General features: G+C 42.5%; 2 protein-coding genes across 2 annotated transcripts; both read right to left on the reverse strand.

Annotated features, from left to right (window-relative positions):
- Positions 1-1,890: 1,890 nt before the first annotated feature.
- On the reverse strand, positions 1,891-7,987 carry LOC132422041 (protocadherin beta-15-like). The gene is made up of 2 exons (XM_060006877.1): positions 5,504-7,987; positions 1,891-4,598 (listed from the first exon to the last, which is right to left on the reverse strand). The coding sequence occupies exons 1-2, from the start codon at positions 7,760-7,762 to the stop codon at positions 4,563-4,565; spliced, it is 2,295 nt and encodes a 764-aa protein (XP_059862860.1). The 5' UTR covers positions 7,763-7,987; the 3' UTR covers positions 1,891-4,562.
- A 2,086-nt stretch (positions 7,988-10,073) lies between these two features.
- On the reverse strand, positions 10,074-12,819 carry LOC132422043 (protocadherin beta-18-like). Its single transcript, XM_060006878.1, has one exon. The coding sequence runs from the start codon at positions 12,817-12,819 to the stop codon at positions 10,429-10,431; it is 2,391 nt and encodes a 796-aa protein (XP_059862861.1). The 3' UTR covers positions 10,074-10,428.
- Positions 12,820-17,212: the final 4,393 nt, after the last annotated feature.

Raw genomic sequence — 17,212 nt, forward strand, 5'->3', positions numbered from 1 at the left:
TGGTCTACACTTCCCTCCCCTGGGCTGCTCCTTCAAGGCCAAGAGGGCTACTAAGCTTCTAGATCCAATAATTCTGGCATTGTTAAATTTACAAAGAGAAACATCCTTCACTTTGCAAATATAATCTATTTTAGGATATGTTAGTAATGGCAATTTTATTTATTTTCATTTTATTTATTTTTATTTATTTATTTTTTTTGCGGTACGTGGGCCTCTCACTGTTGTGGCCTCTCCCTTTGCGGAGCACAGGCTCTGGACGTGCAGGCTCAGCAGTCATGGCTCACGGGCCCAGCCGCTCCGCGGCACGTGGGATCTTCCCGGACCGGGGCACAAACCCGTGTCCCCTGCATCGGCAGGTGGACTCTCTACCACTGCACCACCAGGGAAGCCCAGCAATTTTATTTTTTAATTTTTTAAATCACATTTCCTTTTTCCATGCAAATTTTTATTTTTTTAAATTTTATTATTTTTTTTGGCTGCGCTGGGTCTTCGTTGCTGCGCGTGGGCTTTCTATAGTTGTGGCGAGTGGGGGCTACTCTTCGTTGCAGTGTGTGGGCTTCTGATCGCGGTGGCTTCTCTCTTGTTGTGGAGCATGGGCTCCAGGCATGCAGGCTTCAGTAGTTGCAGCATACGGGCCCTAGAGCACAAGCTCAGTAGTTGCGGCATGCGAGCCCTGGAGCGCAGGCTCAGTAGTTGTGGCACATGGGCTTAGTTGCTCTGTGGCATGTGGGATCTTCCCGGATGAGGGATCGAACCAGTGTCCCCTGCATTGGCAGGTGGATTCTTAACCACTGCGCCACCAGGGAAGTCCCAGTAATGGCAATTTTATGACATACACTTATGCACTAAAGGGAAAAATATCTTTACAGTGTGGAAAAGCTATGGAAAAGCATTGTTAATCTGGTATATATCTCTGCATATATACCAGAGATGCACCTCTACCATCTGCTAAAGCTACTCCCCTAGACACACACATACACACACACTCAAATGTACACATATACAAACATACACAAATACACAAACACTCTGGGTGAAGCTAAGGAGTTCTAAAACTTCTTGAGGCAATTCCATCATGTAACATGATAGATTTTTATTGATTTTTCATGATTATGCTGATAACCTGGAAGGAATGCTCTTTTCAAGGTATTCCAGATCAGTCCAAGAAAGACATAAGTAGGAAGACTTTGGAGATGCCTTTAAATTCTACACTTTACCAATATTTGTAAAGTAAGACAGGAAAGGAGTAATGGCTCCTGACACACTGAGGCCTCAAAACACACATCTCTGTGTACTGAAAATGTTGTTAGGAATTTCTGATCCTTCCATCAGGCATATTCTACAAAACATGTAGACTGCTGATCTTCTTATGAAGATTTTCAGGACTCATATTTAGTCAATTTATTTTACTAAGTAAAATTTTTGGCTGTGCCACTTCCCTGCCAGAGAGGGAAACAAGTGTTCTAAACTTCCAGTCGTCTTGTAAGGACACCACTGATGCAGGTTAATAGTATAGCTGGCATTTATCAGGTCACTTTCTCATTCTATTTTCCAAAACTCAACTTTTTGGGTTGCTACCAACTAGGAAGATTCCTTTGAAAGTTCAATTATCTGTGTGTGTTTATATTAGTCAAATTGAGAAATGACTGAATAAAGATATAAAGTCAGCCATAGTAACTCAGAGTACTGTCCCTTGATAACACCTAAGGGAAGGTAAAACTATTTTTCTGACAAACATCTCATACATCTTAAACAGACAACATAGGACCTAGTCAGACAACTGTGTAAATCAACCTTACTCACGAGGAGGAGAGATGTGTCAGCTTGGAATGCATTTGTCTGTAATCAACAGAAAACCTGACTACAGTTGTTTAATCACATAGGGGTTTATTTATAAAGTGCAACATAAAGCCTGGGAGAAGGTAGCACAGAGGTGTTGCAGCAGCTTGACAATGTTGTAAGAAATTCAAGGGCTTTCCATCTTATCATACTTAGTATATAACCTTTGTTCTATGGTATTCATCTCATGGTTGCAAGTTGGCTGCTTCAACTCAAGGCTTACCCATGCCAGTTAAGAAAAAGGAAAATGGGCAAAGTCCTAAGGAACATGCCACCTCAGATTACCCCTTTCAAAAATATTTCCCTTAATCCCAATTCCCAATTATACTTTTACATCAGTAGCAATAACAAAGTTATATGACACTCCTACCTGCAAGAGATTATGGGAATATGAATATTTTGGACTAGAGTAGGGGAAGGAAAAGAAAAATGGGCTTAGAAATGGCTTTGTTGGTAGCCATTTGTATTCATGTCTTATAGCTGCTGTAACAAATTACCATAAACTTAGTGGCTTAACAACACAAAATTATCTTACCGTTCTGGAGGTCAGAAGTTAAACTGGGCTAAAGTTAAGGTAGAACTATATTCCTTTCTGGAGTCTTTAAGGGAGAATACATTTTCTTGCCTTTTCTAGCTTCTAGAGGCTGTCTGCATTCCCTCATTTTTGGCTCCCTTCTATCTTCAAACTCAGTAATGGCTGGTTCAGTCTTTTTCACAGAACATCACTCTGATACTGACTTTTCTGTTTCCCACTTCCACTTCTTATTAAAGGCTCTTGTGACTACACTGGACCCATTTGGATAACCTAGGGTAATCTCCTATAAGGTTAGCTGATTATCAACCTTAATTCTATCTGCAACTTTAATTCCCCTTTGCCACATAACATAAGATATTCACAGGTTCCAGAGATTAGGACATAGATACTTTGTGGGGCCATTATTCTCCCTACCACAGTCCACCCTCTTGTCCCCAAAGATTCACATCCATCCCACATAAAAAATATATTTAAGGTCCTCAAAGATCACATCTCATTATAGTATCATCTCAATGTGTATGCCTAGTACAAATATTGTACACCTGTGACATCACTGGCTTTCTCTCCAGAACACACTTTCCTAATTTTAGCATCTTTTACAATCTGAATAGGCTGAGAATTTCTCAAATCATCATATTCTGGTTCCTTTTTGCTTAACAGTCCTTCCCTCAATCTATTTCATTCTTCTCACATTTTACTATAAGCAGCAAGAAGAAACCACATTGTACTGTCAACCCATGCCTCCTCAGCCCAAATCTCCTCAGCTAAATATCCAATTTCATTGCTTACAAGTCCTTTTCCTCCCACATTTCCACTGCAGGACACAATTCAGCTAAGTTTTCAGCCACTATGTAGCAAGGATTCTATTTCCTCCAGTTTCCAATAACATTTTCCTCATTTCTTTCTGAGCCCTCATCAGCAGTGACTTTAAACTTTTTTTTTTAAATTATTTATTTATTTATTTTTGGCTGTGTTGGGTCTTTGTTGCTGTGCATGGGCTTTCTCTAGTTACGGCGAGCAGGGACTACACTTCGTTGCGGTGCACAGAGTGCGTGGGCTTCTTGCTGCGGTGGCTTCTCTTGTTGCAGAGCACGGGCTCTAGGCACCCAGGCTTCAGTAGTTGTGGCTCGAGGGCTCTAGAGCGCAGGCTCAGTAGTTGTGGCACACGGGCTTAGTTGCCCCGCGGCATGTGGGATCTTTCTGGACCAGGGCTCGAACCCCTGTCCGCTGCATTGGCAGGCTGAGTCTTAACCACTGTGCACCAGGGAACATCCATATTACTACCAAGTCTCCTAAGGTTTTGATTTAGGTAATCTATAAGGCAATATATGTTTTCTCCACCATACTCCTTACTTCCCTCTGAGTCTTCGCTAGCAGAGTTATTAACATCTGTATTTCAACTAACAGTCTGTCCAAAGCAATCTAGGCTTTTTCCAACACGTGCTTCAAAATTCTTCCAGCCTATGCCTGCCGCTCAATTCCAAAGCAATTTCCATATTTTTAGTTATTTGTTACAGCAGCACTCCACTTCCAGGTACCAACATCTGTATCAGTCAGGGTTCAACCAGAGAAACAGAACCAGCAGGAGATATATATTAAGAGATTTATTGCAAGGAAGTGACTTACTTGGTTGGGTGAGCTGGCTAGGCAAGTCCAAAATCTGTAGAGCAGGCAATTAGAAAGAGCAGGCTGGAAGTCTGGGGCATGAGAAGCTGCTGCCCACAGTCAGCCTTTCTTCATCTCAGGGAAGACTCAGCTCTGCTCTAAGGCCTTTCAACTGACTGAATCAGGCCCATCCAGATCATCTAGGATATTCTCCCTATTTTAAGACTAACTGATTAGCAACCTTAATTCCTCTGAACCTTAATTTCCTTTTGCAATACAACACAGAATATTCACAGGTTCCAGGGATTAGGATGTGGATGTCTTTAGGGGCCATTACTCTGCCAACCACACCATTCTATAGTATCCACTTATGAGGCTCCTGGAGATAGAGGAGTCCTGACAACAGAGCTGATTATTTCTTCAAATCATTCAACTCCCTCACCAACATATCCTTTACTAAGCTTTCTTTGGTTAAGTAATATTAATTCTACAATGCATTTTCTTTCAAATTCCCTATTAACCAGAACAATGTCGTCATCCAAAGGCAAGCAGATATTGGAATGCTGTGTCATCAAAAGCTCCTCTAGGCCCAGAATTTGGAGCTCACTTGAGAATTCATCTACAATAGCAAGGGACAATTGCAGGCAATGCATTACTTGGTCACGTCTAAAGAACTCCTTAAACATAGTCAACCTCGTATCAGTAAACTCTTTAACAGGATCACAACTTCAGTTAGATATAAGGAAGAACTTACAAGTATTTTCAACATTAATTTAGATGAGAAAGAATAGATGATAAATATATACTTGCATGAGATAACATATGCAATGTTTCAGAGTGAAAGTCCAATGATTACAAGTGTGATTTTTGAAATAAATAGCATGAAATTATACATGTTGCTGCCTATTGGTAAAACAAAAATCCAAACAGAGCTTGGAAGAAATTGGACATAAGTAAATATAAATTGATTCCACTCCAAACATAAGACGGGTTATAGACAAGTCTAACTGTGTAAATAATAAAAACTTAAAAAACTTCCAGTAATTAAAAAATGAAATATGATAAAAAGGGATCAGACATTTTTATGTAGTGTCATATAGTGAGAAATGTACTTTTAAACTTAGAATTATTTTTATTCTGAGAGGCTAACTTTCATATTATCATTTAGAAATAAATACTAAAAGTTTAATCAGAAATATGAAATTTCCTGATATAAAATTTTTACTAACAATAATTGTAAAAATAATTATAGGACAAACAGGCCAACAAAACAATGAGTAGTATTACTAAGAAAAAACAGAAAAGAAGACAGACAAGTAGCATTAAAGATTACTACTAGGTTAAAAAAGGGAAAGGTGTAGGAGACAAAACTAATGTTTGCATTGGGGAAGTTTTAGATACCTAACTATTCTGGAAGGTTGAACTTCTTTCTGACTTCCTCCCAAGGTCCGATTCCAGAATATTGGGGAAGACAGGCTTCAAGAATTTGAACTCATTACTCCCAGAGCCTCCCGTCAGACACACCTCGTACTGGTAGCTCTGGGACAGGGTCCCCGTGCCGCTGACGTCCACCAGGTGGCCCGGAAAGGGGCCCTCGGGCACCGAGCAGCGACTCACCGAGGCCGCCCCGCCCCTCCTGCACAGCCGCACCGCGACGAACACCAGCACCGAGAAGACGAAGAGCGACGACACCGACGCCAAGGCCACCACCAGGTAGACGGTGAGCGGGGCGGCCGGAGCCGCGTCCGCCGCTTCCGCTTCCGGGGCCGGCAGGTAGGGCTGCGAGAAGCCGTCCACCAGCAGCACGTGCAGCGTGACGCTGGCCGAGAGCGGCGGCTCGCCGTTGTCCTTGACCAGCACCAGCAGCCTGTGCTTGGCCGCGTCGCGCTCGCTCAGCAGCCGGGCTGTGCGCACCTCGCCGTTGTGCGCCCACACGCCGAACAGCCCGGGCTCCGTGGCCTTGAGCAGCTGGTACGACAGCCAGGCGTTCTGGCCCGAGTCGCCGTCCACCGCCACCACCTTGGTCACCAGGTAGCCCGCCTCGGCCGCCCTGGGCACCAGCTCGGTGCAGGGCGCCGAGGCGTTCTGCAGCGGGTACAGCACGAAGGGCGCGTTGTCGTTGTCGTCCGCCACGAGCACGCGCACCAGCGCCTGGCTGCTGAGCGCGGGCGAGCCGTGGTCGGCGGCGCCCACGCGGAACTCGAACGCCCGCAGGGCCTCGTAGTCCAGGGACCTCAGGGCGAACAGGTGGCCGTTGTCCGGGTTGATGGACACCAGGGAGGCCAGGGGCACGTGCGCGTCGAGGGGCGGCAGCAGCGAGTAGGTGACCTGGGCGTTGGCGCCCGCGTCTCTGTCTGTGGCGCGGACGCTGCCGATGTGCAGGGCGGGGCTGTTGTTCTCGCGGACGGACAGGGTGTAGGAGGTCTGGGTGAAGGCGGGGGCGTTGTCGTTGACGTCGGACACCAGCACGGTTATGTTGTGCTCGGTTTTCAGTCTCGGTGTCCCCATATCTGTGACGGTGATAGTGATATTATATTGGGCTTTACTCTCTCTGTCCAGCGCCCCATTTGTTACTAGGGTGTAGAAGTTCTCTGCAGATGGTTTCAGGAGGAAGGGGAGATCATCCTGGATGGAGCAAGTCATCCTTCCGTTGTCCCCTGAGTCTCGGTCTCGAATCCTAAACAGGGCCACTTCTGTCTCAGGGGAATTTTCAGGAATGGGGTTGGTAAGTGATGAAATAGTTAGTTCTGGGGAGTTATCATTAACATCCATCACCTCAATGGAGACAGAGCATTTTCCAGAAAGTCCCCCACCATCAGACGCATCTATATACAGCTCATATGAGGATATTGTCTCAAAATCTAGTTTTTTAATTAGTCGAACTTCTCCTGAAATGCTGTTTAGCTCAAAAGTTGTGCTTATCTCTTGAGAACTATAAAAAAGGGAATATGATATCTCTCCGTTTGTTCCAGTGTCCAAATCCCTAGCTGAGACCTTGACAACTAGGGTGCCTACAGGGCTGTTCTCTGGGACCTGCACCTGGTAGTGCGTCTGTGCAAACTCAGGGGCGTTGTCATTAACGTCCAAGACCAAGATTCGGACCTGGGCGGTGCCAGACCTGGGCGGAGAGCCGCCATCCAGCGCTGTGAGGGTTAATCTGAGCTCGGCCTGCTCTTCGCGATCCAGCTCTTTGTCCAGCACCAGCTCTGGGTATTTCCTGCCGTCCCCCCAGTTGCGGGTGGAAACATGGAAGTAAGAGTTGTGACTGATATTGTAGTTTTGGATGTTGTTGTTGCCCACGTCCAAATCCTCGGCTGTTTTCAGAGGAAACACGGTCCCAGGAGGGCTAGTCTCTAGGATTTTCAGCGTCATTTCTCTTTCAGGAAACTCAGGAGAATGATCGTTTATGTCTCTCACCAGTAGCTCAGCTCGAAATACTCCCAGTGGTTTTTTCAGTAACACTTGGAAATGCATTACACATGGATCTGTGGGGCCGCACATCTCTTCCCGGTCCAGTTTCTCACTTAATATCAACTCCCCAGTCTGTAGATCAAGCTGCAGCCAGGGTTCGTTGTCCTCGGAGACCACCCGGGCTTCTCGCGCAGCTAGCTCCTCCACTCCCAGCCCCAGGTCGTTAGCAAGATTGGCCACAAAGGAGCCGCTCTCAGTTTCCTCCATCACGAAATAGCGACGGGATTCCCAGCCTGCTAGAGCCACTCCCAGCAAGAGAAAGAGAATCAGGACTTGCCTTTGTTTAGGAAAGCGCTCCCCTCCGGCCTCCATCTTTACTCCCACAAACGCCTTTCCAGGAACAGGGGCCAGCTCTATCTTAGGTAGCAATGGGACTGAGACAGTGGTGAATCTCCCAGTGGGTAACCTGTACAGGAATGTCGGCGAGCAGCATTCCCTGGAGTTTTTGGTGCTGAGCTTTGCTTACAGGTTTTTCTCTTCCGCTGGAGATCTGAGGTAGAGTTCGTAGCATTTCCTGGGCTTTTTTTTTTTTTTTTTTTTTTTTTGACGTCTTAGCCTGCAGCGCCATCATGCGTTGTTTTCGAAAAGAATTGCTGCAATTGCATTCTCTTGGTATATAATAATCTAGATGGCTATTGGGAGTTTGAAAATGGTTTGGGGGAGATGATGTAATCAGAAAACCATGCAATTATAACTATTCATCCCTTCATTCAAAGGAGTGTGACTGATATCTGTGTACTGGGCTCTGAAATACATCAGTAAGCAATCCAGACATTGTCCCTATCTTCTAGAACCTGTCGTCTGGGTGGGGTATTCTGAGGAGAACTGATAAGTGAAAGAAGACTTAAAAGTGATCAGTCATCTTGTAAAAATAACAATATATACCTATGTGATTTCTTAAAGTTCTCTCAGCAAAAAGTTTGAATTCCTCTAGATTTCCTTTCAAATTCTACGCACCCTATGTGCCAGAATTGTGGTTTCCATTGGTTGAATCACATCAAGGAAAAAGACTATTAGTTCATTCCAATTTATAATACCCTTTCTATATAAGGTCAGAGATTTTATGATTTTATGAAACTTTCAAACTGTGGAAAAATGCATATGAGGGCACTTCCCATATCTCCTCCTGCTTTTTCTCCCTAGCATTGGTCACCATCTTATACAGCATATATGTACACATTTAATTGTTTCTTTTCTGTGTCACTCTTGAGTTTAAGAACTTTGTTTTGTTCACTTCTACATCCATCAACATCTACAATAGTTCCTGGCACCTAGTAGATACTCAACAAATATCTGTTAAATAGATCAATGAATAAATTAATTTTACAATTCTGATAGATGGATTCTCCTCCTAATGTAGAAGCCCCCTGTTTTGCTAACATCCTAGCTCATTGTATGAGCTAAATAAACAAGACAGCATGTTCTCAAGTGACTTTTTTTCTATGCTCCTTTGAATAGTAATTTGAAATAATTCAAAATGATCTAAAATGTTTTTTCACTGAATGACAAAATACCCTGGTTCCCCTAAGCAAAGGAATATATTTTTAAAAAGAAAGAACATAATAACAAGGCTATAATGAGCCTACAAATAAGGCATACATCTCTTAGACCACATTTTTACATTATCAGTGTTATTTTGCAGTAAAGCTATTATGACACTAATGATATTCAAACTCTTATATAATAGAATTTTCTAAGAATTTCTAATTTCTATTAAACACTCCAAAGACTGTACAGTTTGGATATATCCATCAATTCTTCTCAAAATTGTATATTCTAACAAACGCTTGTTCTTGTCCCTAACAGACTACTAATATTCCACAACCTTTTGATCCTAAATATTACATTAATATGAAAACCACAATTTTTAACATCTCAAATTAATAGTAAGGTCCAATCCATGCAAGCATATCTAAAAGTGCTTTTGATAAGAGAAAAAATCCACTTAGCTATCTTATTTAGAGGGAAATTTATCTAAAAATTTCATATTTACTTCCAAAAGCTCAAGAGAGAAAGTACATTTGGGAGCGACTGGAAAATCCACAATGAGGCATCTCCTTCCTTTTTGTCTCTAAGTAGATTGGCTTTCTGTGCTTCTTTCATGTATTTAGCCAATATGGTATCACTTTCTTGCTAAGTTTCTAACAGAGATACTATAACCAGTTTCTAAAGTCATTTTTTTAAGCATAGATAATGAGATTGGGTCAGTTTGGATCAGTAATGTCTACCACCTTGTCTTGTTGTTTGAAATCACAGAGGGAGATGGGTCATATAAAATAAACATGGCTGCAACAGTACATTTTTACTGAAGAGAGAAGTTTCCAGAAAAAGATGGGGTGGGCTAGACAGACACCACAAAAGGAATCTATTATTTAAATATCCTAAAATAACCTAATAATCTTTCAATACTACTCATATATTATACACTGCAGGTTGATAAAAAAAGAGAAAACACCTTTAAGTATAGGATAAATTGTAGTCTTTTCCATTTAATACTACTGTGAAACAAAAACATGCCGTTTTTTCAGATATTTCTCCATGTAAAAGTTTAAGACAAGGAGGCATAATATCAGATTAAACAGAAGATTTACTAATAATTCATTATATTTGTATCATGCTCATCTCCTAAGTAACCACAACATCAAAAATTTAGAAAAAGTTTCTGGACAACAGTCAGAGAATGGGTTTGGGGTCATCTTCTAATCAATGGTGCTTGATGATGAAAAGTTGAAAAACTAACAAATATTCCTGACTTTTCAGTAATGAAGTAAAATTGAAAGTTCTTTGTCTCCATCAAAATAGAAATAATAGAGTAAGTATGAGTATATTCTCAAATAAAATTTCTAATCTCCTTAACTAGCAAAATGAAATCAGAAAAAAAAATCAAGAAATTCTTTATGGCCCAAAAGGCTAATGGAAACGGTATATTTAGAGAAAACTAACTTTCATCCCGAATGCTCTGAAAAACCAAAAAATTCCTAACTGAATCCAAAACCATTTATAAAGTTTGAGTTTTCCTCTACATCATTTACAGACTCCTGGTGATTGGAGGCAACAGACTTCAGAAAGTTGAACTCGCTGGTCCCAGAGCCCCCCTTCAGACACACCTCGTACTGGTAGCTCTGGGACAGGGTCCCCATGCCGCTGACGTCTACCAGGTGGCCCGGAAAGGGGCCCTCGGGCACCGAGCAGCGACTCACCGAGGCCGCCCCGCCCCTCCTGCACAGCCGCACCGCGACGAACAGCAGCACCGAGAAGACGAAGAGCGACGACACCGACGCCAAGGCCACCACCAGGTAGACGGTGAGCGGGGCGGCCGGGGCCGCGTCCGCCGCTTCCGCTTCCGAGGCCGGCAGGTAGGGCTGCGAGAAGCCGTCCACCAGCAGCACGTGCAGCGTGACGCTGGCCGAGAGCGGCGGCTCGCCGTTGTCCTTGACCAGCACCACCAGCCTGTGCTTGGCCGCGTCGCGCTCGCTCAGCAGCCGGGCCGTGCGCACCTCGCCGTTGTGCGCCCACACGCCGAACAGCCCGGGCTCCGTGGCCTTGAGCAGCTGGTACGACAGCCAGGCGTTCTGGCCCGAGTCGCCGTCCACCGCCACCACCTTGGTCACCAGGTAACCCGCCTCGGCCGCCCTGGGCACCAGCTCGGTGCAGGGCGCCGAGGCGTTCTGCAGTGGGTACAGCACGAAGGGCGCGTTGTCGTTGTCGTCCGCCACGAGCACGCGCACCAGCGCCTGGCTGCTGAGCGCGGGCGAGCCGCGGTCGGCGGCGCCCACGCGGAACTCGAACGCCCGCAGGGCCTCGTAGTCCAGGGACTTCAAGGCGAACAGATGGCCGTTGTCCGGGTTGATGGACACCAGGGAGGCCAGGGGCACATGCGCGTCGAGGGGCGGCAGCAGCGAGTAGGTGACCTGGGCGTTGGCGCCCGCGTCTCTGTCTGTGGCGCGGACGCTGCCGATATGCAGGGCGCGGCTGTTGTTCTCGCGGACTGACAGGGTGTAGGAGGTCTGGTTGAAGGCGGGGGCGTTGTCGTTGACGTCGGACACCAGCACGGTTATGTTGTGGTCGGTTTTCAGCTTGGGGGTTCCCATGTCAGTGACGGTGATGGTGATGTTGTACTCCGCTCTTTTCTCTCTATCCAGAGGGCTCTCTGTTACCAGGGTGTAGAAATTTTTGAAGGTAGGCTTCAAGAGAAAGGGGAGATTGTCCTGAATTGAGCAAACCATCCTCCCGTTGTCCCCAGAGTCTTGGTCTCGTAAGCTAAAAACAGCGACTACCATGTCAGGCGACGAATTTTCCGGTATGGGGCTGCTAAGAGATGTTATGACTATTTCTGGTGGGTTGTCATTCACATCTACAACACTAACTAAAATTGCTGATTTTCCTGAAAGGCCCCCACCGTCAATGGCCTGAATATTTATTGTATAAGACTTAATTAACTCGAAATCCAGAAGTGCTTTTAAACGGACTTCGCCAGAAATGGGATGGATTTCAAATGTTTTCCGTATGTCTCTGGAGACGTGGGAAAATGAATAAGATAGTTCTCCATTTAGTCCTGCATCTAAATCTGTGGCAGACACCTTGACGACCAAGGAGTCCAGAGGGCTGTTTTCTGGTACCAAAACCTCATAGACAGACCTCTCAAACTCTGGGGCATTGTCATTGATATCTGAGACCAACACACGCACCAGTGCAGTTGCAGACCTGGGCGGAGACCCACCATCCAGGGCTGTTAGTGTTAATCTAAGTTCAGGCTCCTTTTCTCGATCCAGAGGTTGGTCCAGCAACAGCTCTGCGTATTTTCTACCCTCCTCACTGTCTTGCAGTTTAAGGTGGAAATGAGGATTGGGGCTTAATGTGTAGTTTTGAACAGCATTCTTTCCTACATCCAAGTCCTGAGCGCTATCCATTTGGAATGAGGTTCCTGGAGTAGTACTTTCTAAGATTTTCAGAAGTATATGTTTGTCTAGAAACGTGGGAGTGTGATCATTTATGTCTTTGACCCTAAGCTCAGCTCGAAAAAATTGCAAAGGATTTTCTAATAATATCTGGAAATTTAATATGCATGGCTCGGTGAGATCGCAAAGCGCCTCCCGGTCCAGTTTCTCATTTAAGATCAAGTTGCCAGTCTGCCGATCCAATTGCATGTATGGTTTATAGTCATCAAAGATGACTCTGGCCCCCCGCGCAGCCAGGTCTTCCACGCCCAAACCTATGTCTTTCACCACGTTGCCTATAAAAGAGCCGACCTCCATTTCCTCTGCCACAGAATAGCGCCAGGTCTCTGAACACACCAAAGACCCTCCCAGGAAAACAAAGAAAAGCAGCGCTTGCCTTATCTGCTGAGGGCTTCTTTCTCCCGGCTCCATGGCTCCCTGGCTCCCTAGCCGAACGTCTTTCCGCGGAAATATTTCAATTCAGTCTCAAACTGCTCCTCTCAGCTATTAGCCTGGACCATTGAGAATCTATAGACTTGCAATTCGGTGACGAGGGCGTTGTTGGCTCCCTAGCTTTCTCTTGAAAGCCTCTTTTTATCACCACTGCTTCTCTGGAGCTCTCAGTTCCAGTGGTTCACGGTAACCAGAGCATCTGATGGTACAAAAATTTCCCCATCTTATCCTGCAGCGCCACCACGCGACTCTGCGGAGTCTCAGGTTTTAAACAAAGCCAAATAAGTTTGAGACAAAATATTAGTTTATCTTGCGTGTTTGTTGATGACTCTGAATTATACTTTCTCCTATATTCCTATTTTCTTTTCTCAGTTTTGTTCTTGTGATGCTGTTACTATTCAGTCTTTAACACAATAAACCACAATCTCTAGAGCTGTGGTGGCTATAAAAAGCATATTTAAGATATAGTCCCAACCTCAAATAAGATATGCAATCTCTGTGAAGACAACACAACTAAACAACTAAAACAACTAAAAATAGTTAAGAGGACCTTTTTATGTAATTGACTTAGTGAGCAAGAGGTTCCCAGGAAAATTGGAAATGGGAACCAAAGATCTTAGTTTTCTTTAGATATCAGCAAATATGCTTTGAAAAGACAATAAAGATAATGTCATGTATTTAAAACTGAACTGGTATGTACAAATAATTGTTTTGGGGAGGCTGGACATTTCAGGCTGAGTAAATGGTACTGTTTATTTAGGGATACTCCATAAGTGTAGTCGAAAGTAAGTGCTCAACAGTAGTGAATAATGTAAGACATGTCCAGTTTCTGTCGACATTTTTAAAAAGTTGAACAAACTAGAACCCAGTTTAGTTGTGGAACTGAATTCTGTTTTGTAGACCCAGGACTTCCAGAGACATAATTCTAAGTATATTATCATCCATTCATTAATTTTTTCAGCAAATATTTATTGAGCATACACTTTGTGTTAGGGATAGAGTGGTAAACAGACAGACATAGTTTCTGTCCTGAAAGATGGAGGCAGAAAAGTGGTCACACATTTAAAATAGAGCATAATGAATGCCATGATAGCAAAAGTTCATGCTAATATAAGAGCATAGACGAGGGTCATCTAACCAGGATTTGAAGTAGAGGAAAGACTTTTCCGGAAAAAGTTAATTCTAATTTGATACATGAAAAACGAGTTTGAGTAATCCAAACAAAAATTGGGTGTGGGGTAAAATTTCCAGCAAACTAAAAACATGATTGTGCAAATCCAAAAATGAAAGAAGTATTTTGGAAGAACTGAAATAGGATCAGTATGGCTGAGCCATAGAGTAAGAGGAGAGAAATGGTGAGAGTTGAGATTGGAAAGATCAACAAGTATTTTGTAAGCCATGCCAGGTCATTTGGAATCCACATCAATAGAAATGTAAGATTATTAAAGTGTTTTTTTTGTTTTGTTTTGTTTTTTTTGTTTTTTGTTTTTTGTTTTTGCGGTACGCGGGCCTCTCACTGCTGTGGCCCCTCCCGCTGCAGAGCACAGGCTCCGGACGCGCAGGCTCAGCGGCCATGGCTCACGGGCCCAGCTGCTCCGCGGCATGTGGGATCTTCCCGGACGGGGGCACGAACCCGCGTCCTCAGCATTGGCAGGCGGACCTCCAACCCCTGCGCCACCAGGGAAGCCCTATTAAAGTGTTTTAAATAGAAAAGTGACATGACCGTGTTCTTGTCTTTCAAGAAGATCATCCTGTTTCAGAGTTGAAGATAAATCACAGAGGAGTTGAGACTAGAGGCAAGGGATGGATTAGAAGTTGTTCCATTAATACAGGTAAGAGATAATATTGCTGTCACCTAGAAATGCAGTTATAGAGTTGTATTAGAATGATAAAGATAAAATATACAGGATATGGTGATTAGACACAGAGTAGAATAGGAAGGAGTAAAAGTCAATGTACTTTTTTTCAGGCTTAGGGAACTGGGAGAGTGTTAGCGCTATTAACTGATAGAGTAAACACAGGAAGAGGAGAAAAGAGGAACATGTTTAGAGATGGAGAAGACGTTTAGTTTTGAGGAATAGAAAATTTTAATTTAAAACATGTTGAGATTGAGGTGTCCATAGAGTATCCATATAAATTGTTAACATAAATGATCTTACATTATATAAATTAAGTTGAGGAAAGAGGTTTGGGCTGCAGAGACAAATGTGGGATTTATTGGTATGAGTGATGATTGAAGCCCTTTGAGAAAGAATGTAAGTTGTAGATTGAGAGAAGTACGTTTGAATTTGTGATTTCAGAGGTGCAGCTCTAAAAGACTACCATCTTTAGAAATTGGCCATGGTCATATAGATCTACTAGACTAAGGTAAAATTAGATGTCACTAGGGATGAAGAAGGCTAGAAACAGAGTAGGTCAAACTCCTGGACTCAGAACTGTGGCAAGGGAGGGACAGAGTAAAACTATAAAGTTATATTTGAAAAATAGCTTTATACCACTTCTTTCCCATGATCTTAATTAATTTAAAACCAACTGACATCCAGTTGATTTGATTCTCTCATTTGATGACTCATATGCAGAGACTATTTAGGCAGGAAGGTTTACTGATTTCTTTCAGCACTTGGAAGGTATCTTTCTTTTAGTTTCCATTAATACTGTTGAGAAATTGTCAACATGGAACATAGCTTTCAGTCTGTCATGTGTTTAAAGATTAAGTGTCTTTTTCCTATGACTTTTCTTTAAAAAGAAAAGTCTTTTGAAATTTGTCTTGTCTTTCTGAAATTTCACAATGATGTTTCCAGGTATGGTTATCTTTCATTTATCCTGTTAGGTTTACTTGGGTCTATTGAATCTGTGCATTAAGGTTTTCATCAATTCTGGACAATTCCCAGCGATTATTCTTTCTCATCTCTCCTGAAATTCTGGTTAAATATATGTTAAACTTTTTTACTCTGTTCTGCATTTCTAACCACATCCTCCATATTTTCCACCTTATTAACCCTCTGAGCTATATGTGGGATAAGTTATAGTCTGACCTATCTTTTGCTCCACAAATTCTTTATTTCACTGCATCTAGTTTTCTATTAAACCTTTTATTCAGTTTAAAATTTTGATTATCATATTTTTCAGTTCTAGGAACTCTATTTGGTTCTTTCCTAATCTTTCACATTTTATTGTTTCTTGTTCCCTGTACATTTTCAGGTGTAACTTTTATTTCAGTTAAAGTTGTTAGCTTCTTATAGACTGTTTCTGATAATCAAAATATTTGAAGTGTTTGCAAGTTTATGTGTGTTTGCAAGTGTCATATGTTTTCTGCTGGCTCTCACTCATGGTGTCATGTTTCCTTGTGCGTGCAGTTATATTTATGTTCAAGTTAAGAACATAAAAATTATTTATATGAATAATTCTAGGATTAAGATGAATAAACCTTCTTTCATAGAAGGTCTGCATTTGGTTCTATCAGGATCTGGGAACGCTATTTGTCAGTGACCACCTTAAATCAAGTTCAACACTAAAACTCAAGTTCAAGGCTGAAATTGCAAACAAGGGCTCATCCATTTCCAGTTTAATACTACCATAAAGGTGTCGTTCTGAGGATTCCATATTTATTGAAGTGAGGGTCTTCTATCAGCTTCTCAGTTTGTCAGGCTTTGATTTCCTCCCCCATATACACCATCAAAATAGAGGTTCACATATCCCAGAATTCCAATTGTTCCCACGGAAAATAGTGGATTTGGGGCTGATTTTCTCTTTCTGAGTTACCTTTAAACATTAACTGTGACCTGACATATATTAGTGTTTTATTAGCTATTTTTTTCAGTGGAAGTGTTGGTGTACATAATGTATACCACCCTTATTAAAAAGGTAAATTCTCAAGGATATTGTTATGTCTTAAAATGACAAGCAAATTTTTAGCTTTCATGGAGTATGGGAAATTGATCTTATTGAGAGAATAGAGAAATAATGTGTTTTTTTTAAACCAACTTCATCTGATCAATACTAAATCAACTCTATAATGCTGCAATCAATTTAAACAATGTCTTATCATTGACATTGGTATAGCTCACACTTCTGTCTGCACTCCTATGTAGAAACACACATCTTCTTTCCTACATGTGTTCCTTCTTCTCTTCTTCCAATGTTTATATATTTGTATATTTCTATAAGTTTAAGATATTATGTATTATATGGATGTATATGGTATGTACAATAAATCTCAGGCTCTTTCATCCTTCTGAAACATTTGGAATTTATTCATGTGGTTGTCTGTACACCTAGTTCACTCCTTTTGATCACTGCATAATAATCCTTCACAAACATGTTCCACATTTTATTTATCAATTGCTTTACTGATGGATATGTAGATAGACTC

This window comes from Delphinus delphis, chromosome 3 (assembly GCF_949987515.2).
Source record: "Delphinus delphis chromosome 3, mDelDel1.2, whole genome shotgun sequence".
Taxonomy (NCBI): domain Eukaryota; kingdom Metazoa; phylum Chordata; class Mammalia; order Artiodactyla; family Delphinidae; genus Delphinus; species Delphinus delphis.

What these genes read in the sequence shown, in the direction of transcription:
- LOC132422041 (XM_060006877.1), bottom strand. Translation starts at nt 7,762, where the DNA reads ATGGAGGCCGGAGGGGAGCGCTTTCCTAAACAAAGGCAAGTCCTGATT. An exon ending in CCCAGAGCTACCAGTACGAG is followed by an intron (nt 4,599 to 5,503) that starts GTGTGTCTGACG and finishes TTGCTATTGTAG; the next exon opens with ATGAATTCTCAAGTGAGCTC.
- LOC132422043 (XM_060006878.1), bottom strand. Translation starts at nt 12,819, where the DNA reads ATGGAGCCGGGAGAAAGAAGCCCTCAGCAGATAAGGCAAGCGCTGCTT.